General features: G+C 44.0%; 1 protein-coding gene across 1 annotated transcript in view; it reads left to right on the top strand.

The window, feature by feature from the left end:
* Positions 1-1,556: 1,556 nt before the first annotated feature.
* Positions 1,557-17,778, top strand: part of LOC126473312 (putative inhibitor of apoptosis) — a 28,007-nt gene continuing 11,785 nt past the window's right edge. The window contains exon 1 of the mRNA XM_050100290.1: positions 1,557-1,797. Coding sequence (XP_049956247.1) covers positions 1,615-1,797 — 183 coding nt within the window. The 5' untranslated portion in view covers positions 1,557-1,614. The remainder of the gene's footprint in view (positions 1,798-17,778) is intronic.

The raw sequence follows: 17,778 nt of genomic DNA, 5'->3' as shown, positions 1-17,778 counted from the left end.
ATAATGACATGATGGAGACCGTGGCTGTTGTTTGAGGACAAATGTTGATGGTGTTAGGACAGCAACCAGCCACAAATTTACTTTCAGTTCCTTTATTCAAAGGGTACCGTTACCGGTTTCGAATCGTTGTGATTCATTCTCAGACGGTTTACACGCTTTCTTTATGACATGTGGTGTGTTTTTCACGACAATTAATCTATGAAAAACACACCACATGTCATAAAGAAAGCGTGTAAACCGTCTGAGGATGAATCACAACGATTCGAAACCGCTAACGGTACCCTTTGAATAAAGGAACTGGAAGTAAATTTGTAGCTGGTTGCTGTCCTAACACCATCAACATTGTATATTTGTCGATGCTCTAAAATCTCATGTATAGGGGCCTGAGAATTGCACCAGTGAAGTGCTAATATCGCTTTAACGCGCCGGCACGCGCAGTTGAAATCTTCATTCCTCAGTTGCTTACGTCCAACTGAAATATACTCTATCCTTCTAGGCCAGTATAGATTCTGCAGACTATGTTCATGGTATTTGTAGATTTACAGGAAACTTTTGACCGTGTAGCCTGGAAAACACTCCGTAATTGTGGAGGTAGCAGGGATGAAATACGTGATGCGAAAGATTGTTCCCAACTTGTACAGAAACCAGGCTGCAGCTGCGGCTGCCAACGCTGCAGAGAGAAGGTCGCGAGTGGTTAGCACTGCGCTCTGTACACAGTACAGTTGTGGCGATTCGTGAATGAGTCGTTCATTTGAACGACTCTAAATAAAGAATCGTAAGAATCGAATCGTGATACGGACGAATCGTCGTTCAAAAGAATCGTAAGAACGATTGCGTGTTTCCGAGTCGTGACGACTCCAAATTCCAACGATTCATCGATTTTTAGTACGCTATGCTTCGAAGGCAACTTCTGAATCATGCCGAGTCGTGCCGAATGATTACGACCGCCAGATGGCAGTCAATTGGAGGATGCGTGTGAACAAAGGAAGCAATTTTGCACCACCTTTCACACAAATCGACTCCTCTTTCCTGGCATACTGAAATAAAACAATGGGTGCAATCAAATCAAACGTGATCTTTCATCAATTAAGGCATTACACGTATAAATCGAGAATCACACTTGTAACGGTATATACATGTTTACTAATAAATAAACTATTTCTGGCATATCTTATCATGACACAGTTCGATTCTAACCCCATTGAAAATTTCAGACATGTCCTGCCATCTGTGAGTAAGGTGTAGAGCTTTTTGCATTCCGTAAGAATCGTGCCATAGCAGACTGAAATGAATCGTGGAAGAATCGTGAACGAAACGTAGGAATGGATTCGCAATGTGAGATTGAATCGTAGGAATCGAATCGGGAAAAAGAATAGTGTTGCCCAACTCTAGTACACAGCAGGCACTGGGAAGGCGTCATCGCTGGCAGCAGCGATTGCTGTGCGGTTACCGCATGTGGTGGCTACTTCCCGGTATTAATCACCGCAGCAGTAAACAGATAACGGCCTGCGTCGAGGCTGCGCAGGAAAATGCGCAGCGCTAGCGCGTCAGTTGGGGCGCGGATAGCGAGAAGAGACCAACTCACGCGGACGTACAGCTGCTCCTGCTGCCGCCATGTTGCTGCAACCCACGCCGTCCACAGCCGCCGCGGGCGACGGCGGCGCAGCGCCCCACCGGCAGCCGCCACGGCCGGCGGACGTCCCGGACTACGCGGCGCCGTCGCTGGCCACGACGGAAGGCCGCCTGCGGACCTTCAGGCACGGCGACTGGCCCGTCAGCTTCCTGGCCGCCGAAGAGGTGTGTACGCGCACTCTGACGAGGCGCCTGATCGGAGTAGTTGAATCGATAGAAATCAAACTATATCGACCAGTGTTGTCAGATTTCTGGTCGCTACCAATTTTAGCTAGCACTCGACTGAAATTTTAACTCTACAGAGGAGTGTGCGCTGATATTAAACTTCCTGGCAGATTAAAACTGTATGCCGGACCGAGACTCGAACTCGGGACCTTTGCCTTTCGCGGGCAAGTGCTCTACCAATTTAGCTACACAAGCACGACTCATGCCCCGTCCTCACAGCTTTAATTCCGCCAGTACTTCGTCTCCTACCTTCCAAACTTTACAGAAGCTCTCCTGCGAAACTTGCAGAACTAGCACTCTCAGAGCAAAGGATATTGCGGAGACATGGCTTAGCCACAGCCTGGGGGATGTTTCTAGAATGAGATTTTCACTCTACAGCGGAGTGTGCGCTGATATTAAACTTCCTGGCAGATTAAAACTGTGTGCTGGACCGAGACTCGAACTCGGGACCTTTGCCTTTCGCAGGCAAGGGCTCTACCAACTGAGCTACCCAAGCACGACTCACAGCCTCGTCCTCACAGCTTTAATTCCGCTTGTACCTCGTCTCCTACCTTCCAAACTTCACAGAAGCTCTCCTGCTTCCGTGAAGTTTGGAAGGAGACGAGGTACTGGTGGAATGAAAGCTGTGAGGAGGGGGCGTGAGTCGTGCTTGGGTAGCTCAGTTGGTAGATCATTTGCCCGCGGAAGGCAAAGGTCCCGAGTTCGAGTCTCGGTCCAGCACACAGTTTTAATCTGCCAGGAAGCTAGCACTGTTTAGCAAATGCAGAAATAACGCGCAGAGTTATAGATCTCAGTAATGTTACGTGTAACTCAATTAAACTTATTTATTGACATATCACACCCATAAAACAGGGTGATTAATAATAACGACGCGACATAAAGTAACGTAGGAGACTAGCTACCATTCTAGTGAATATGTGTACATCTGTAGCTAAGCTGTCTAGGTCGCATAAAAAATCGCACAACAGGTGGAGAAAGACTCTATTGATCACGAAGTTAGCGTGACTCGTTTAGTAATTATTTCCATCTACCTGCGCAAGTAACATGAGACGATGTGCTGCTTAATCTCGGCAGCGACAAGAAAACAATACCAGCGAATAGTAACCGATGTCTATCGATTCAACTGCTCCCTTCAACGAGCTTCCCAAGAGACTACCAAGAATCCCTATATGCTACTGTAATTTATGTTATATGTACATTTCAGTGGATCTTTTTTTTTAAAAAAAAGAACTTCCGTATTTTCATTGGTTTCATTCTGTCCTCCATCTTACCGTATCTTGTGCTAATCTTTCTGTCTCTAAATAAACTAATTACTGCGTCCCACACCCTCACTAATTTGTATTGTATATTTATAAAAAGCACCTTTTCATCTTCACTCCCGCTTATTTTCAAATATTTATTGGCAGTATGCGTTTTGGCAGCATACCACCAACATCAGGTGCGTAATATTTATGTATCAAGTGTTGATACCAGAGCCCCATGAAGTACCAAAAATCCTTATAGCTTGTGTACTTCGCGGGAATCTATAATTAAAAATGTATGCATAAATATTAGGTACTTGATACTGCCGAAACGTGTTGTGCCATAAATATTGGAAAACAGACGTGAGTGAAACCGAAAAACTGCTATTTTATATGTTTCGTAACACAGTCGCAATCCTCAGCCAATTTCATGCAGTATGAAGAAATTTAAGTTGTATCCTACCTATTGTAATCTTTGTCTGTCACTACTAATTTTCCCCAATACTGCTGCTTCCAGCTCAAGTTTAAGTGTTTCTGAATGCCGTAGCAGTTGTCGCAATAACCAACTTGTCTCTTCTTCTGGTATTGGTCTTGGCCGGCCGCAGTGGCCGTGCGGTTCTAAGCGCTACAGTCTGGAACCGAGCGACCGCTACGGTCGCAGGTTCGAACCCTGCCTCGGGCATGGATGTGTGTGATGTTCTTAGGTTAGTTAGGTTTAATTAGTTCTAAGTTTTAGGCGAATGATGACCTCAGAAGTTAAGTCGCATAGTGCTCAGAGCCATTTGAACCATTTTGAATGATCTTGCTTAGACATCTTTCCCAATCTATTCTTTTTTAATACTTCTTCATTTAATACTTCGTGTCCATTTAATTTTTAAGATTCTTCCTTAGCACCATATTTCCAAAGTGTCGAGTGTTTTTTTTTTTTTTTTTTTTTTTTTTTTTTTTTTTTTGCCAAGTTTCACTTCTGCAAGTGCTGTGCTTCAGATGCACTCTTTCAGCAACGTCTTCCTCAGTTCCAAATCAATTTTAGATATCAATGGAGCTGTTTCATTGAATAGAGTGTCATTTGCCTATGACAATCTACTTCTGATGTCTTCCTTCGTTTGACCATCTTCAGTAATTTTGCTTTGTGGACAGAAGAATGATACACTCATGTGCTACAGTTCCGTTCCCAATTTCTGATGTTAAGCGAGTCGCCATTCGCCTCTCTATTACTCTTCATCGCCTTTGTCCCTGTTGTGTTTATCTGTGCTAAGTACGCTGTTCATTCCTGCAAACGAGACTTCCAGGTCTGCCTCACATCGGGTTAGAACGCTTATCCCGTCTGCGATCCTTAGCGCAGGTATCTGTTCCCTAGGCACTGAAATTTCCTTTCACTGTCTTCGTTGCTTCTTCAACGTACAAACTGAACAACAGTGGTTGTAACTTTGCTATACTCCTTTCTTAACAACTACTTGCCTTTCTTCATCTTGCACTTTTGTTATTCCCACTTGGTTTTCGGAGGTGCTGCAGGGTATCTTCTGTTTTCTCCTTTACCCTCAACTGCCTAGGGATTGTCAACACTTTAGAGTATAGAGGATTTAGTCTAGCTCCATAAATGCTAGGATGGTATCCTGTGTTCTCTTCACTTTGCCTTCCATTCCTAAGCGCAATGTTACAGCCGCTTCTCTGATTCCTTGTTCTTTCTTGCAGCTGCTCTAATCTTCGCTATGAGAGTTGTCCTCTCACCAGAAAGTTAATTATGACTGTGTTGTAAGTTCGCTACTAAAACGAGACAGATGGAAAATATTAAGTAAACTATTCATTATCACAAAAGTAACCGCCATAGCCGTTAATACATTTATCCTACTGCGAGAGAAGACCGTGAATGCGCAAAAATGTTGCCCACGGAACCATGATTGTAACCAGGCATGTACCTCTTTGTCCGAAGCAGCTGGGGCTAAAGGAGAAAGACAGCCAGGTAACCTGCAACATCTACAAAAGAAAAGTGGGAGTAATCAAAGTACAAGATGAAGAAAGATAACTTGTTGTTGAGAAGGGAATATGGCAACGTTGCAACCACTGTTGTTCAACTTGTGTATGTCGAAGTGCAACTTTTGCAGCGTATCGAAATGACCTGTTCTGTTGGAGGATAGTGCCCGCCCACTTGTTGCCAAATGTTTCGACTATGCTGGAGACGCTTCGCTGGGAAACTGTTCCAAAACCTGCCTTCCCATATGATTTCTGTATTTCTGGAGCTCCGAAGAAAGGCTTTCGTGGCCGCAGATTTGCTTTAAAGAGGAGCACGCCTGGGCACAGTCATGGTTACGTAGGAAACCACAAATATTTTTCCATGAAAGCATTGACCATCTTGTCTCACAGTGGCGTAAACGTACCAACATTTACGCCGATCACTTTTGAAATAATGAACAGTTTACGTAGTGTGGTTTGTTTTTTCACCGAGCAAGGTGGCGCAGTGGTTAGACACTGGACACGCATTCGGGAGGACGACGGTTCAATCCCGCGTGATGGTTCCTTTGAAAGGGCACGGCCGATTTCCATCCCCGTCATTCCCTAATCCAATGAGACCGATGAACTCGCTGTCTAGTCTCCTTCCCCAAAACAATCCAATCAACCCTAGTTTTTTTTTCATCCGTATTGCTTTCATTTGACTGCCCTTATACTTAATATTTTAAAGAAGAAAAAGTCCCATCACCAAAATTAAACTTGTATCTTGCAGTGGCGTCTGCGTTGATTTCACTTCAGCGGATACCATGAAGTTGGTATCTACTGAAGGGTCTGCCAACGAGATAAAAACCTACCTTTCATAATTACGCTGATCAGCCAAAACATTACGACCACTGCTTAACAGCTTGTTTGTCTGGCTTTGGAACGAAATACACTACTGGCCATTAAAATTGCTACACCAAGAAGAAATGCAGATGATAAACGGGTATTCATTCAACAAATATATTGTACTAGAACTGACATGTGATTACATTTTCAAGCAAATTGGGTGGACAGATCCTGAGAAATCAGTACCCAGAACAACCATCTCTGGCCGTAATAACGGCTTTGATACGCCTGGGCATTGAGTCAAACAAAGCTTGGATGGCGTGTACAGTTACAGCTGCCCATCCAGCTTCAACGTGATACCACAGTTCATCAACATATTGTGACGAGCCAGTTGCTCGGCCACCATTGACCGAAGTTTTCAATTGGTGACAGATCTGGAGATTTGCTGGCCAGGGCAGCGGTCGAACATTTTCTGTATCCAGAAAGGCCCATACAGGACCAGCAACATGCGGTCGTGCATTATCCTGCTGAAATGTAGGGTTTCGCAGGGATCGAATGAAGGGTAGAGCCACGGGTCGTAACACATCTGAAATATAACGTCCACTGTTCAAAGTGTCGTCAATGCGAACAAGAGGTGACCGAGACGTGTAACCAATGGCACCCCATACCATCACGCCAGGTGATATGCCAGTATGGCGATGACGAATACACGCTTCCAATGTGCGTTCACAGCGATGTCGCCAAACACGGATGCGACCATCATGATGCTGTAAACAGAACCTGGATTCATCCGAAAAAATGACGTTTTGCCATTCGTGCACCCAGGTTCGTCGTTGAGTACACCATCGCAGGCGCTCCTGTCTGTGATGCAGAGTCAAGGGTAACCGCAGCCATGGTCTCCGAGCTGATAGTCCGTGCTGCTGCAAACGTCGTCGAACAGTTCGTGCAGATGGTTGTTGTCTTGCAAACGTCCCCATCTGTTGACTCAGGGATCGAGACGTGGCTGCACGAACCGTTACAGCCATGCGTATAAGATGCCTGTCATCTCGACTGCTAAAGTGCGCGTCATATATCGTGGTGGCCGAGTTTAGGTACGTTCTGCGCATCTGACGTCACAAAACACAGTCAGCCAATGAACAGAGAACGACGTTGCCAGATCTCGACTGCAGTGCAGAGCACGGATGAGTGTCTTCAGTTTTAGAAATGTTCTGTCATAAATAGAGTAATAGAACAAAAGCAATGTCTTGATAGCAGACTTTCTTTTATAGAAAGTTTGGAAAAAGCATTCTTTATATCAATTGCTTCATATTCTATTAATTAATTAAACCAAACAAGCAATAAGACTCCTAATTCAGGCGATAGCAAGGAAAGGTGTTTGTTTCAATCTCACGAACTGCTTTTTCGCAATAAAGAAGAGCGGTAATTGTTTATTTCCTATTGTACTTCGACGAAGCGTGAGTAATTCATAGTCATACCAACAGTGTTTATAAGTAGTTGCGTGAGGTGTTAGACTCCTTATGGAGTTACACTGTTCGATGAGCTGAGGTAGCGGAGCGGTTAAGGTGTTCAGCTGACAATGAAAAATTAAGAGTTCAAACCTTGTGCGGTGCGTAATATTTTCTTTATTTAAAAACAATATTGGAGTGCCTTACTTCACGAATTTTATTCGTTTGAATGAAATTTCTAGTGTTTTGCCTCTTCATTAACTTTTTCGCTGCTGCAGACACGTGCTCCCCGCATTCCGCGCTGTGCGCGATTTTGTCATCACTGCACTTCTCGCCTGTGCAGACACATGGTGTTCCCACTGCTTTGACATACTTATCATTCGATTTCACAAAAACTATTTGGCCAAAAAATTTGATTTTTACACGTCTTCTTGACTGATACCTTGCCCCCATAAATGACTTAATTTTGTTTTGATGTGCAGCATTAAATGTAGTAAACCATTGCACGAAATTTTGAAGAGTTTGCAGAGGTAAAGTCCATAGCGTATACTTTCCGTATGGTCGATTTTAGTTGCCACAATGTTGAGAATGAAATGTGGACATGATACCTAAATTTCATATAATATTTTCTGTATAACAATATCTCATTTAATTTAAGTACCACATAGGTGTCGTATGTAATATTGAGAAATATTCCGTCTTTCGTGACTGTAATAAAAGTTTTATTTACACAGGGCGCTTTTGGCTTTATTTTAAAGCACTTCCATCGGTGAAAGGCATGGCACATACACAATGGTATTGATGTTCTATTTCTTGTTTTTGTTCCACAGTCACAGTTTTACCAATGGTATTAAAATATATCCCTCTTCTGCAACTGTAATAAGCGACTTATTTAGACCAGACGCGTTTCTCTCTTTTGAAGCATCATAAGAGGACTGTATTTTGTGTCCTCCATTGCCAAGTCACCTTTCGTAGTTTTGTGCTGCGGTAGCACAATATTCAACGTTTGTGTTGGCTCGTCAGTGTTTTAGCAAATAAATGCTGTTTGTGTGTGCCACACACAAAATTATATTTGACATAGCTCTGAGCACTTCACTGACAGACGGTATATTCAAGTCCCAATGTTTTTGTAAGTCCACAGTTTTGTTTAATGTATTTTGTCTACTTCCTTTTGATTGATTGAAGTGCTTTAAAATAAAGCCAAACATGCCCAGTGTAAATAAAACTTTTGTTACAGTCGCGAAAGGTGGAATATTTCTCAATATTACATACGACACTTATGTGGTACTTAAATTAAATGAAATATATAGGTATCTTGTCCACATTTCATTCTCAACATTGTGGCAACTAAAATCGACCATCCGGAAAGTATACTCTATGGACTTTACCTCTGCAAACTCTTCAAAATTTCGTGCAATGGTTTACTACATTTAATGCTGCACATCAAAACAAAATTAAGTCATTTATGGGGGGAAGGTATCAGTCAAGAAGATAGGTAAAAATCTAATTTTTGAGCCAAATAGTTTTTGTGGAATCGAATGATAAAGAGTGTCAAAGCAGTCGGAACACAATGTGTCTGCACAGGCGAGCAGTGCAGTGATAAAATCGCCCACAGCGCGGAATGCAGGGAGCACGTCTTTGTAGCAGCGAAAGAGTTAATGCGGCAGTGGTGGCTTTACTTCATGAACTGCGCGCTCCCCCCTAAACGTAAGCTTGCGAACTATGCTATACTATGGCGCTGCTTCTCTTGGAGCGTGCGTCGTGTGCAACTGGCAACGCAGCAATCTCCCGCGTCTAGGCGGGCATGCGCGAGCCGCCAAGATAAAAGAATTGAACTACAGTGATACGAGGCCGTTGGGATCTAGCACGGCGTTCCGTATTACCCTCCTGAACCCACCGATTCCATATTCTGCTAACAGTCATTGGATCTCGACCAACGCGAGCAGCGATGTCGCGATACGATAAACCGCAATCGCGATAGCTACAATCCGACCTTTATCAGTCGGAAACGTGATGGTACGCATTTCTCCTCCTTACACGAGGCATCACTACAACGTTTCACCAGGCAACGCCGGTCAACTGCTGTTTGTGTATGAGAAATCGGTTGGAAACTTTCCTCATGTCAGTACGTTGTAGGTGTCGCCACCGGCGCCAATCTTGTGTGAATGCTCTGAAAAGCTAAACATTTGCATGTCACAGCATCTTCTTCCTGCCGGTTAAATTTCACGTCTGTAGCACGTCATCTTCGTGGTGTAGCAATTTTAATGGCTAGTAGTGTACATCACTGATTCTTCGTATCAGGGATCCGACAGTGTGTTGTCAGGTTTTTGGAGGTATGTGCCATTAGATGTCTACGCACTGGTCACGTAATTCGCGTAAATAACGTGCCGCTGATTTGTGTACGGGGTGATGGCACCCGATATCGGCCCAGATGGGTTCCATAGTACGAGGGTAAGTCAATTATTATCCGCAATTTAGGTATATTTTTGTTTATTTTGGTAGTACTGTCGTTTTACATTGATCACGCATGCTTTGTTTATTTGTTGTTATATCTTTCCAATTTTCAAGCTGCTAGGTTAGTTTCGTTATCGCTGCCGTGCTGTTAATCATGGCTGCTCCGCTGTCTATTTGCACCAAAGAAAAGCAACGTTCAGTGATCCGTTTTTTGTGGTCGGGAGGCCGAAATTCATCGAAGACTTTCGTTACAGTACGGGAACAGTGTTTTGCCACAACGGAGTGTCTATGAATGGATTGAAAAATTCCGAAATGGTCGCACAAGTGTTACGTAAGATGAAGGAACCGGACGACCGATTACAGCCACTAATGAAGATTCTCTCAGACAGACGATTAACTATTGACGAAATGGTACATCGTCTGCAAATTAGTCATGGTTCTGCCTACGACATCATCCACAACAGACTTGGGTTTCGTAAAGTTTGTGCAAGATGGGTTCCAAAACAACTCACACAGTTGTATAAACAAACGCCCTTGGACATCCGCAAAAAACACTTGGATCGCTATGGTAACGAAGGGGACAACTTCTTACACAGGATCATTACCGGTGACGAAACATGGTTCCATCATTACGAGCCGGAGAGTAAACGGTAGAATATGGAATGGACACATTCAAAATCACCGTGCAAGGAAAAGTTCAAGACCCAACCGTCCGCAGGAAAACCGATGCTTGTTTTTTGGGATGCACGAGGTCCAGTACTGGAACGCTATGGGGAAAGGGGCACAACAATAAACAGTGTACGTTACAGTGAAATGCTTACTGCCAGGCTAAAGCCTGCCATTCGAAGCAAACGCCAAGGATTGCTGTCAAAATGTGTTGTGTTGTTGCACGACAATGCCCGTCCGCATACTGCTGCCCGCACTGCTGAAACGCTCCAGAAACTCCAGTTTGAAGTACTGGATCATCCTCCATATAATTCCGATCTTGCCCCTTCTGACTATCACTTGTTTGGTCCACTCAAACAGGCATTAAGGGGCCGTCGATTTACCTCGGACGAAGCAGTGGAAGAAGCGATGCATTCCTGGCTCGCAGCTCAACCGAGAACCTTCTTTTATGAGGGCACCAAGAAGCTTGTTCAACGATGGACCAAGTGCGTTGAAACGCAAGGAGATCATGTCGAAAAATTATGTTCTTCTAAGTTTTCTACTTGACTACAATAAAATTTTATAACTACTTTGCGGATAATAATTGACTTACCCTCGTATTTACATAAGGGGAATTTGGTCGCCGAGACATTAACGTGAGTTTACTATAATGCTCCTCAAACGGTTCTGCCTCCGAGACACGGGCAGTTATACTGCTGAAAGATGACATCGCCGTCGGGAAAGACATAAAGCATGAAGGGATGCAGGTGGTTCGCAGCTGCCAGCTTGTCTTCCATTACCACCACATGTCCCATGCAAGCGCAGGAGAGCATAACCCTGCTCCCACAAGCCTGCATCCGTGGCGCACCACAAGTTTCGAGCCGCCGGTTCTCCTCGATGATGGAGGTTGTGGAGACGACCATCGATCTAGTGTAGCAAAAATGTGGTTTACCCGAAGATCCGACACATTTTCATTGATCGACGTTCGAATCCCGATGGTCCACGTCCATTACAATCGTAGCTGATAATGTTATTGGGTCAACATATGAACACTTAGGGGTGGTCGGCTGCGGAGCTCCATGTTCAACAACATATGATGAAAGCTGCGCTCCGAAACACTATTGCGTCCACCAGCATTGTGCTCTTTCGGCAGAGATGCGACAGATCACTTCACAGAGCAGACAAGCCTCCAAATCCCACGTTCTGTGAAATGTAGTGGACATCCAACCATTTATGGCCTAGTGATTGTTTCACTGTGCTACTTCATTCCATAGATGCTCACGACAGTAGCACGTGAACATTCGACCAGCTTCGCCGTTTTCGAGATACTCATTCAAAAGCTCTGCGTAATAATAATCTGCCCTTTGTCAAAGTCGCATATCTCAATGGATTTCCCCATTTGCAGCCCATATCTTCGCTAGGACGATTCCCCGTCCATGCCTGCTCCGCTTACATACTTTCGTTACCGTGTCACGTGACCGCAACGCCACCAATAGGCATCCAGCGTCGCGATGGACGGTGGTCATACTGTTTTGGCACATCAGTGTGCATCAGCATTATTCAGTACACTGAGTTGACAGAAGTCGTTGGACAGCTATATGCACATTTCCAGATAGCAGTAGTATCGCGTACACAAGGTATAAAAGTGTAATGCATTGTCGGATCTGTCATTTCTACTCAGGCGATTCACGTAAAAAGGTTTCAGACGTGATTATGGCGGCGCGACGGAAATTAAAAGACTCTGGACGCGGAATGGTTACTGGATCTGGATGCAAGGGATACTCCAGTTGGGAAATCATTAGGGAATTCAGTATTTCAAGATCCATGGTATCAAGAGTGTACCGAGAATACCAAAATTCAGGCATTACCTCTAACCACGAACAACGCAGTGACCGACGGCTTCTACTTAACGACCGAGAGCAGCGGTGTATGTGTAGAGTTGTTAGTTTAACAGACAAGCAACAGTGCGTGAAATAGCGGCAGGAATCAATATGGGACGTATGTCGAACGTATCCGTTAGGACAGTGCGGCGAAGTCTCTCATTAATGTGCTATAGCAACAGACGACCGATATCGCCTGCAGCTCCTCTCCTGGGCTCGTGACCGTATCAGTTGGACTTTGATGACTGGAAGTCCGTGACCTGGTGAGATGAGACCCGATTGCAGTTGGTAAGAGGTGATGGCAGGGTTCGAGTGTGGCACAGACACCACGGATCCATGGACACAACTTGTCAACAGGGCCCTATGCAAGCTGTTAGTGGCTCTATAATGGTGTGGGCTGTGTTTACATGGAGTGGATTGGGTCCTCTGGTCCATCTGAACCGATCATTGACTGGAAGTGGTTATGTTCGGCTATTTGAAGACCATTTGCAGACAGTCATTGACTACATGTTCCCAAACAACGATGGAATTTTTACCCTTGACAATGTATCATTTCACTGGGTCGCAATTGTTCACGATTTGTTTGAAGAACATTTGGGCAGATGATTTGATCGCCCATTAAACATTTATGGGACATAACTGAGAGGTAATGTTGTGCATAAAATCCTGCACTGGGAATACTTTCGCAATTATGGACGGCTATAGAGCAGCATGGCTCAGTATTTGTGTTTGGGACTTCCAGCGACTTGTTGAGTCCATGCCGCATAGAGTTCCTGCTCTACACTGGGTAAAAGGAGGTCCAACATGATATTGGGAGGTATCCCACGACCTTTGTCACCTCAGTGTAATGTCCACACCTGAACACAAGACCAAACCAGTGCTGTCTACATCCTCTTTCCTACACCCATTTCCCCCACCCCATTTTCCACAAACAACTGAAGGTAGATAAGGCATACATATGTCTGCAGTCGGAGGAGGCGTCCAGATTGCTGTGGATGGATATAAGCATTTTCGTTGACAAGGAACACAAAAATCGTGGATTTGTAATTGTTAAGTTGATGGGATGTGAGAGTGGTGACGTACAGGAGTTGGTCGTCTGAGGAGAAGTTGGGATGAAAGCCAGACTGGTTAACACAGAGGGGTAACTGGTGGACGTGTCTGTGGTTTGTGCTCATGTTTCGAGGGAATTTACCAAAGATCTTGCAAAACATTGGGGTAAGACTGACAATGTGGTAGGAAGGTATGTCAGTATGAGGGAAAGTAATGTTCTGGAGGCTTTTCACAGCTCAGGATAGTAACCAGTGGAGAAAATCATCTTGTAAAGGGTTGCAAGGATTACTAGGAACGAATGTGCGTTTGTAGGTCTTGCAAGGTTGACTGGGGGTTGTGTTGTTGTTTTTTTTGTTGTTGTAGTATTTGTTTCCATATCACATGATGTGTAATTTGTATATTCAGCTCTGTCTGTGCTATGTAGTTCATGTAGTGGAAGCTTAGACTAAGGGGTGGGGCAGAGGCATTAATACGTTGAGAGACTGTAGTGGAAAGGCAGTAGCCTAAATGAGGGTCATCAGGAATTGTGCAGGTGTCAGAGAGATAATATGTTAAGTTCAAACTGCCTAGTACAGTTTGTTTTTTGTTTGTGCAGTAGCAGATAGTGAGGTATGGAATTACTACAGGTAATTGGGTTGAATAGATTCCTTTTTTTGGAGAAATTAATGGGAAGTGTGGCGTTTAGTTTGATGTACCTTTGGTGCCAGTACTAGCATTTAGTAAGTTTCTGATACATATTCCTCAGTGATCTCTGAGTGTATCTTGGTCAGGTGTCAAAAGGAAGGAACAGCACAGTCGACAGAATTCACAGAAGAGTGCTAAAGCTTTTGGGTGGAGAAGGGGCGGTTGGGATACATGAGTTTGGTAACGATGTGGATAGATACAGCATCTAACAAGATGTGCTGCAGCTAGGAGACAATGTGAGGAATATTGTCTGGGTGTTGGAAGGTTTGTGAGTGTCTGCATATTAGTTCCCTGAAGATATTCCAGTTGAAATGGGAGTAGTTTTGGACTTTTTTGTGAGTGATACTGTCTAGGTACCTTGTGTATTTTTTGTTTATTACACTACTGACATGTTTCATCTACCAGTATATTTGTTCTTATGTCATTTGCTATCTTAATCACAAGATCTGAAAAGACTGCAGCTGTCATAACATGTCAGCGAGATAATATAAATACATTAAGCGATCTAGACAGTATTATTTTCGTAAGTCTATAATGATCACAGATCTGTTTCAGAAATTTGTTTCCTTTAGTAATAGACGTGGATAACTTTTGGATGGATGTTTGAATGGTGTGCATGGGAATGAGGTGATAGTGGATAGAACAGGTAGGTGGTTGTATGTATGTATGAATGTATTAAACTGGGGACCTAGAAATGGCAGAGAGGCTTCATCCCACCGTAGCCCTCAGTGCTTTACAACCCCACAACAGGCTACTGCAGTCTACTCACCCCACCGCCGCCCCACACCGAACCCAGCGTTCTTGTGAGGTTCGGCCCCCAGTGGACCCTAGCTGGGAACGTCTCGTACCAGACGAGTGTAACCTCAAATGTTTGTGTGGTATAATAATTACGGTGTATGCGTACGTGGAAACGGTGTTTGCACAGCAGTCGCCAACACAGTGTACCTGAGGCGGAATAAGGGGAACCAGCCCACATTCGTCGAGGCAGATGGAAAACCGCCTTAAAAACTACCCACAGGCTGACTGGCACACTGGACCTCGACACTAATCTGCCAGGCAGATTCGTGCCAGGGACTAGCATGCCTTCCCACTTGGGAAACAGGTGGGTGGTTGGTTACTTTCGATTGGATAAAGTATTTCAGCAATGATGCTAACAGGTCATCTTGAGTTGTATTTCTCTTGGTTCGGTTTGCTGGAGGATGAGGACACTATCACCTTGGAGGGAGTTAGTAAACTGACAATACCACTGGAGTTGGTACTTTGTTGACTCTAGGTCTGTGATAATGATGTAGATGAAAAAGCTACAGTCTGTGTGAGTGAGAAAACTGTAGATGGTGGGATGATCAGGGAGAATACAATTAGTGACATAGGTAATAGATAAAGTTTTGAAAAAGAGAGTAATAATGAAGTAGTTCATGAGAGTATTGTACAGAGGTTGAGGTTGAGACTGAGTGGCGGTGCTTCTATTGCAGACAATTCCAACTCTGTCTGAGCCCATGTGAAGCGGGGGGGGGGGGGGGGGGAGGGGGGGTTATCTGTACAGAGTATAACTGAGAGGAGGTTTAGATGGTATGGTAGGGATGAAGGAAGGTTTTTTTTCAGGGTGAAGGTATGGACTTTGTGTTGGGGCAGAGTATACATAAGTTGGGATTTGTTTGTTGGGAGGGAATGAAAGTTGTGGAACAGGATACTGTATTGCCACGATGAGTGTCAGGGAGTGGTTTGCGTGGGTGCAGAAGGCTTAGACTAGTTTGTTATGCAGATGAGGACAGAGTATGCTTTGTTACATGTGTTGGTGGCCTGGGTGTTTTGCTGTAATATGGAGTGGGTTGCAGAGAAGATTTGATGGGGGAAGTGTTGTCATTGGAATGTGTGGATATTCTTTAGTGTAATGGACAAGAACTTTGTAACGTATTCCGCAGTGGAGGACAGAGAGGAGGGGTTATTAGGGTGAACAGAGTTATCAAAGACTCATAAAGGCACAGTTAACTGCGATTTGGTAGGTGATAGCTTGGGACTGTATGAATATGTGGATACGGAAAGTGAGAGTCATTGTTGATGTGGAGGGCCTTCCTGAATTCTGCATCTGGATTGAAATTTAGTTCAAATTCCACCTCATCCGCTGTAATCAACCCATGACGACAATGGTAAGTGTGGAAGGTCGGGTTGTTTGGCCCCAAGGCTGGTAGAATGGTAGAGAAGGTAAGGTCGATTTGGGACCAAAAGTAATATGTGGCAATTTATGGAATATATAAGTGGAAAAATTGGGATTTGGAGTCTTCATTGAGGCAGAGATTACTCTGAATATTATTATTTGTATTGGGAGGTTTGATAGGATTTTCTTGATTTATAGGATTAGGGATTTAGGGTTTAGGAATTTTGGGCATGAATGGGAGAAGATGTTCATAATAGAAGGTGATGCAGAGGAGGGAATTGTGTCTATCCACAGATTGTTATCTGTTTGGATTTGGAATTTTTTGGAAGTGGGATTGGGAGCAGTTTCCATAATTGGACCTTTTTACGGCTTCTTGCTGATTGTGGGTTTGGGGATGGTGCAATATGGTGTAGTTGTGGTTTACCTGTGGCTGGTGCAGATCCTCCAGCTTGGTTTGCATCGGCAGAACTACTGCTGTAGCTTGTTGCTGGGGCAGCTGAAACGTCAGACATTCGCGGTGTTAAACAGTGGTTACTCTTCTCAGTAAACATAGCGATACTTCACGAATTGGCAACCTTCAATATTTTACACTGTCAGTCTATCAATTTTGTGATTATGATATGCTAAACTTAGATACCACAAAACCAGGAATGTAATAAGAAGGTTTTAATACACTTTACTCATGACACAGTCCGCTAATCACATCAAATAATTTAAATATTTTCCTGCTGATGGGATGACTATACTCATGCAATCTCTCTGTGGTGATGTCTTACTTTACTGACTATGCTGTAATTATTTCTTTTGCTGGGGAGGCGCTAAGCACCATTATGATGCGACCCTTCTCACCTATCAGCCATTTTAATGATTTCTGGGAATTAGTTGCTGATAGTAAACCAACGACAATAAAATTTATGTAGGTGGAGACACATTATATGAAGGAAAATGGACAAATAGGGGCTGCAAAATCAAATCCACCTATCTGAAACACTAAAATAGCATGGATGAACGACTGATCAAACAGTAACCTATATCATTCACCCACTAACCATCCAAAATAAGCCCACAATAGGCTAAAACTATTAAATGTCCGAACATGGGGATTAAATCCAATGAGTATGGGTAATACATATAAAACCATCATGTACCCTATCCTTAGTTATGCCGGTGTAGCTTAAACTTCGCTCCTCCCATGTATTACCATTCCCTCAAAATTCTGAAATGATATGCACTCCCCTGTACTTTCCACATCTGACTACCTTTCACATCAAACCCTATACCAACTCAGAAAATTCCCACACCTACTCAGACACCTCTCCACCTCTTTTACAGCTTACATAAGCTTGAGTCCCAGCAATGTCTAAGGCATGAGTCGGCGATATCCTTTCTTAAAGAAGTGCTAGTTCTGCAAGATTCACAAGAGAGCTTCCGTAAAGTTTGGAAGGTAGAAGACGAGATACTGGATGAGTTAAGGCTGTGAGGACAGGGCGTGAGTCGTCCTTGGGTAGCCCAGTTGGTAGAGCACTTGCCCGCTAAAGGCAAAGGTCCCGAGTTCCAGTCTCGGTCTGGCACACAAATTTAATCTGCAA

This window comes from Schistocerca serialis, chromosome 4 (assembly GCF_023864345.2).
Source record: "Schistocerca serialis cubense isolate TAMUIC-IGC-003099 chromosome 4, iqSchSeri2.2, whole genome shotgun sequence".
NCBI lineage: Eukaryota > Metazoa > Arthropoda > Insecta > Orthoptera > Acrididae > Schistocerca > Schistocerca serialis.
The sequence above is the reverse complement of the archived record's forward strand: the minus strand, read 5'-3'. Positions and strand labels throughout refer to the sequence as shown.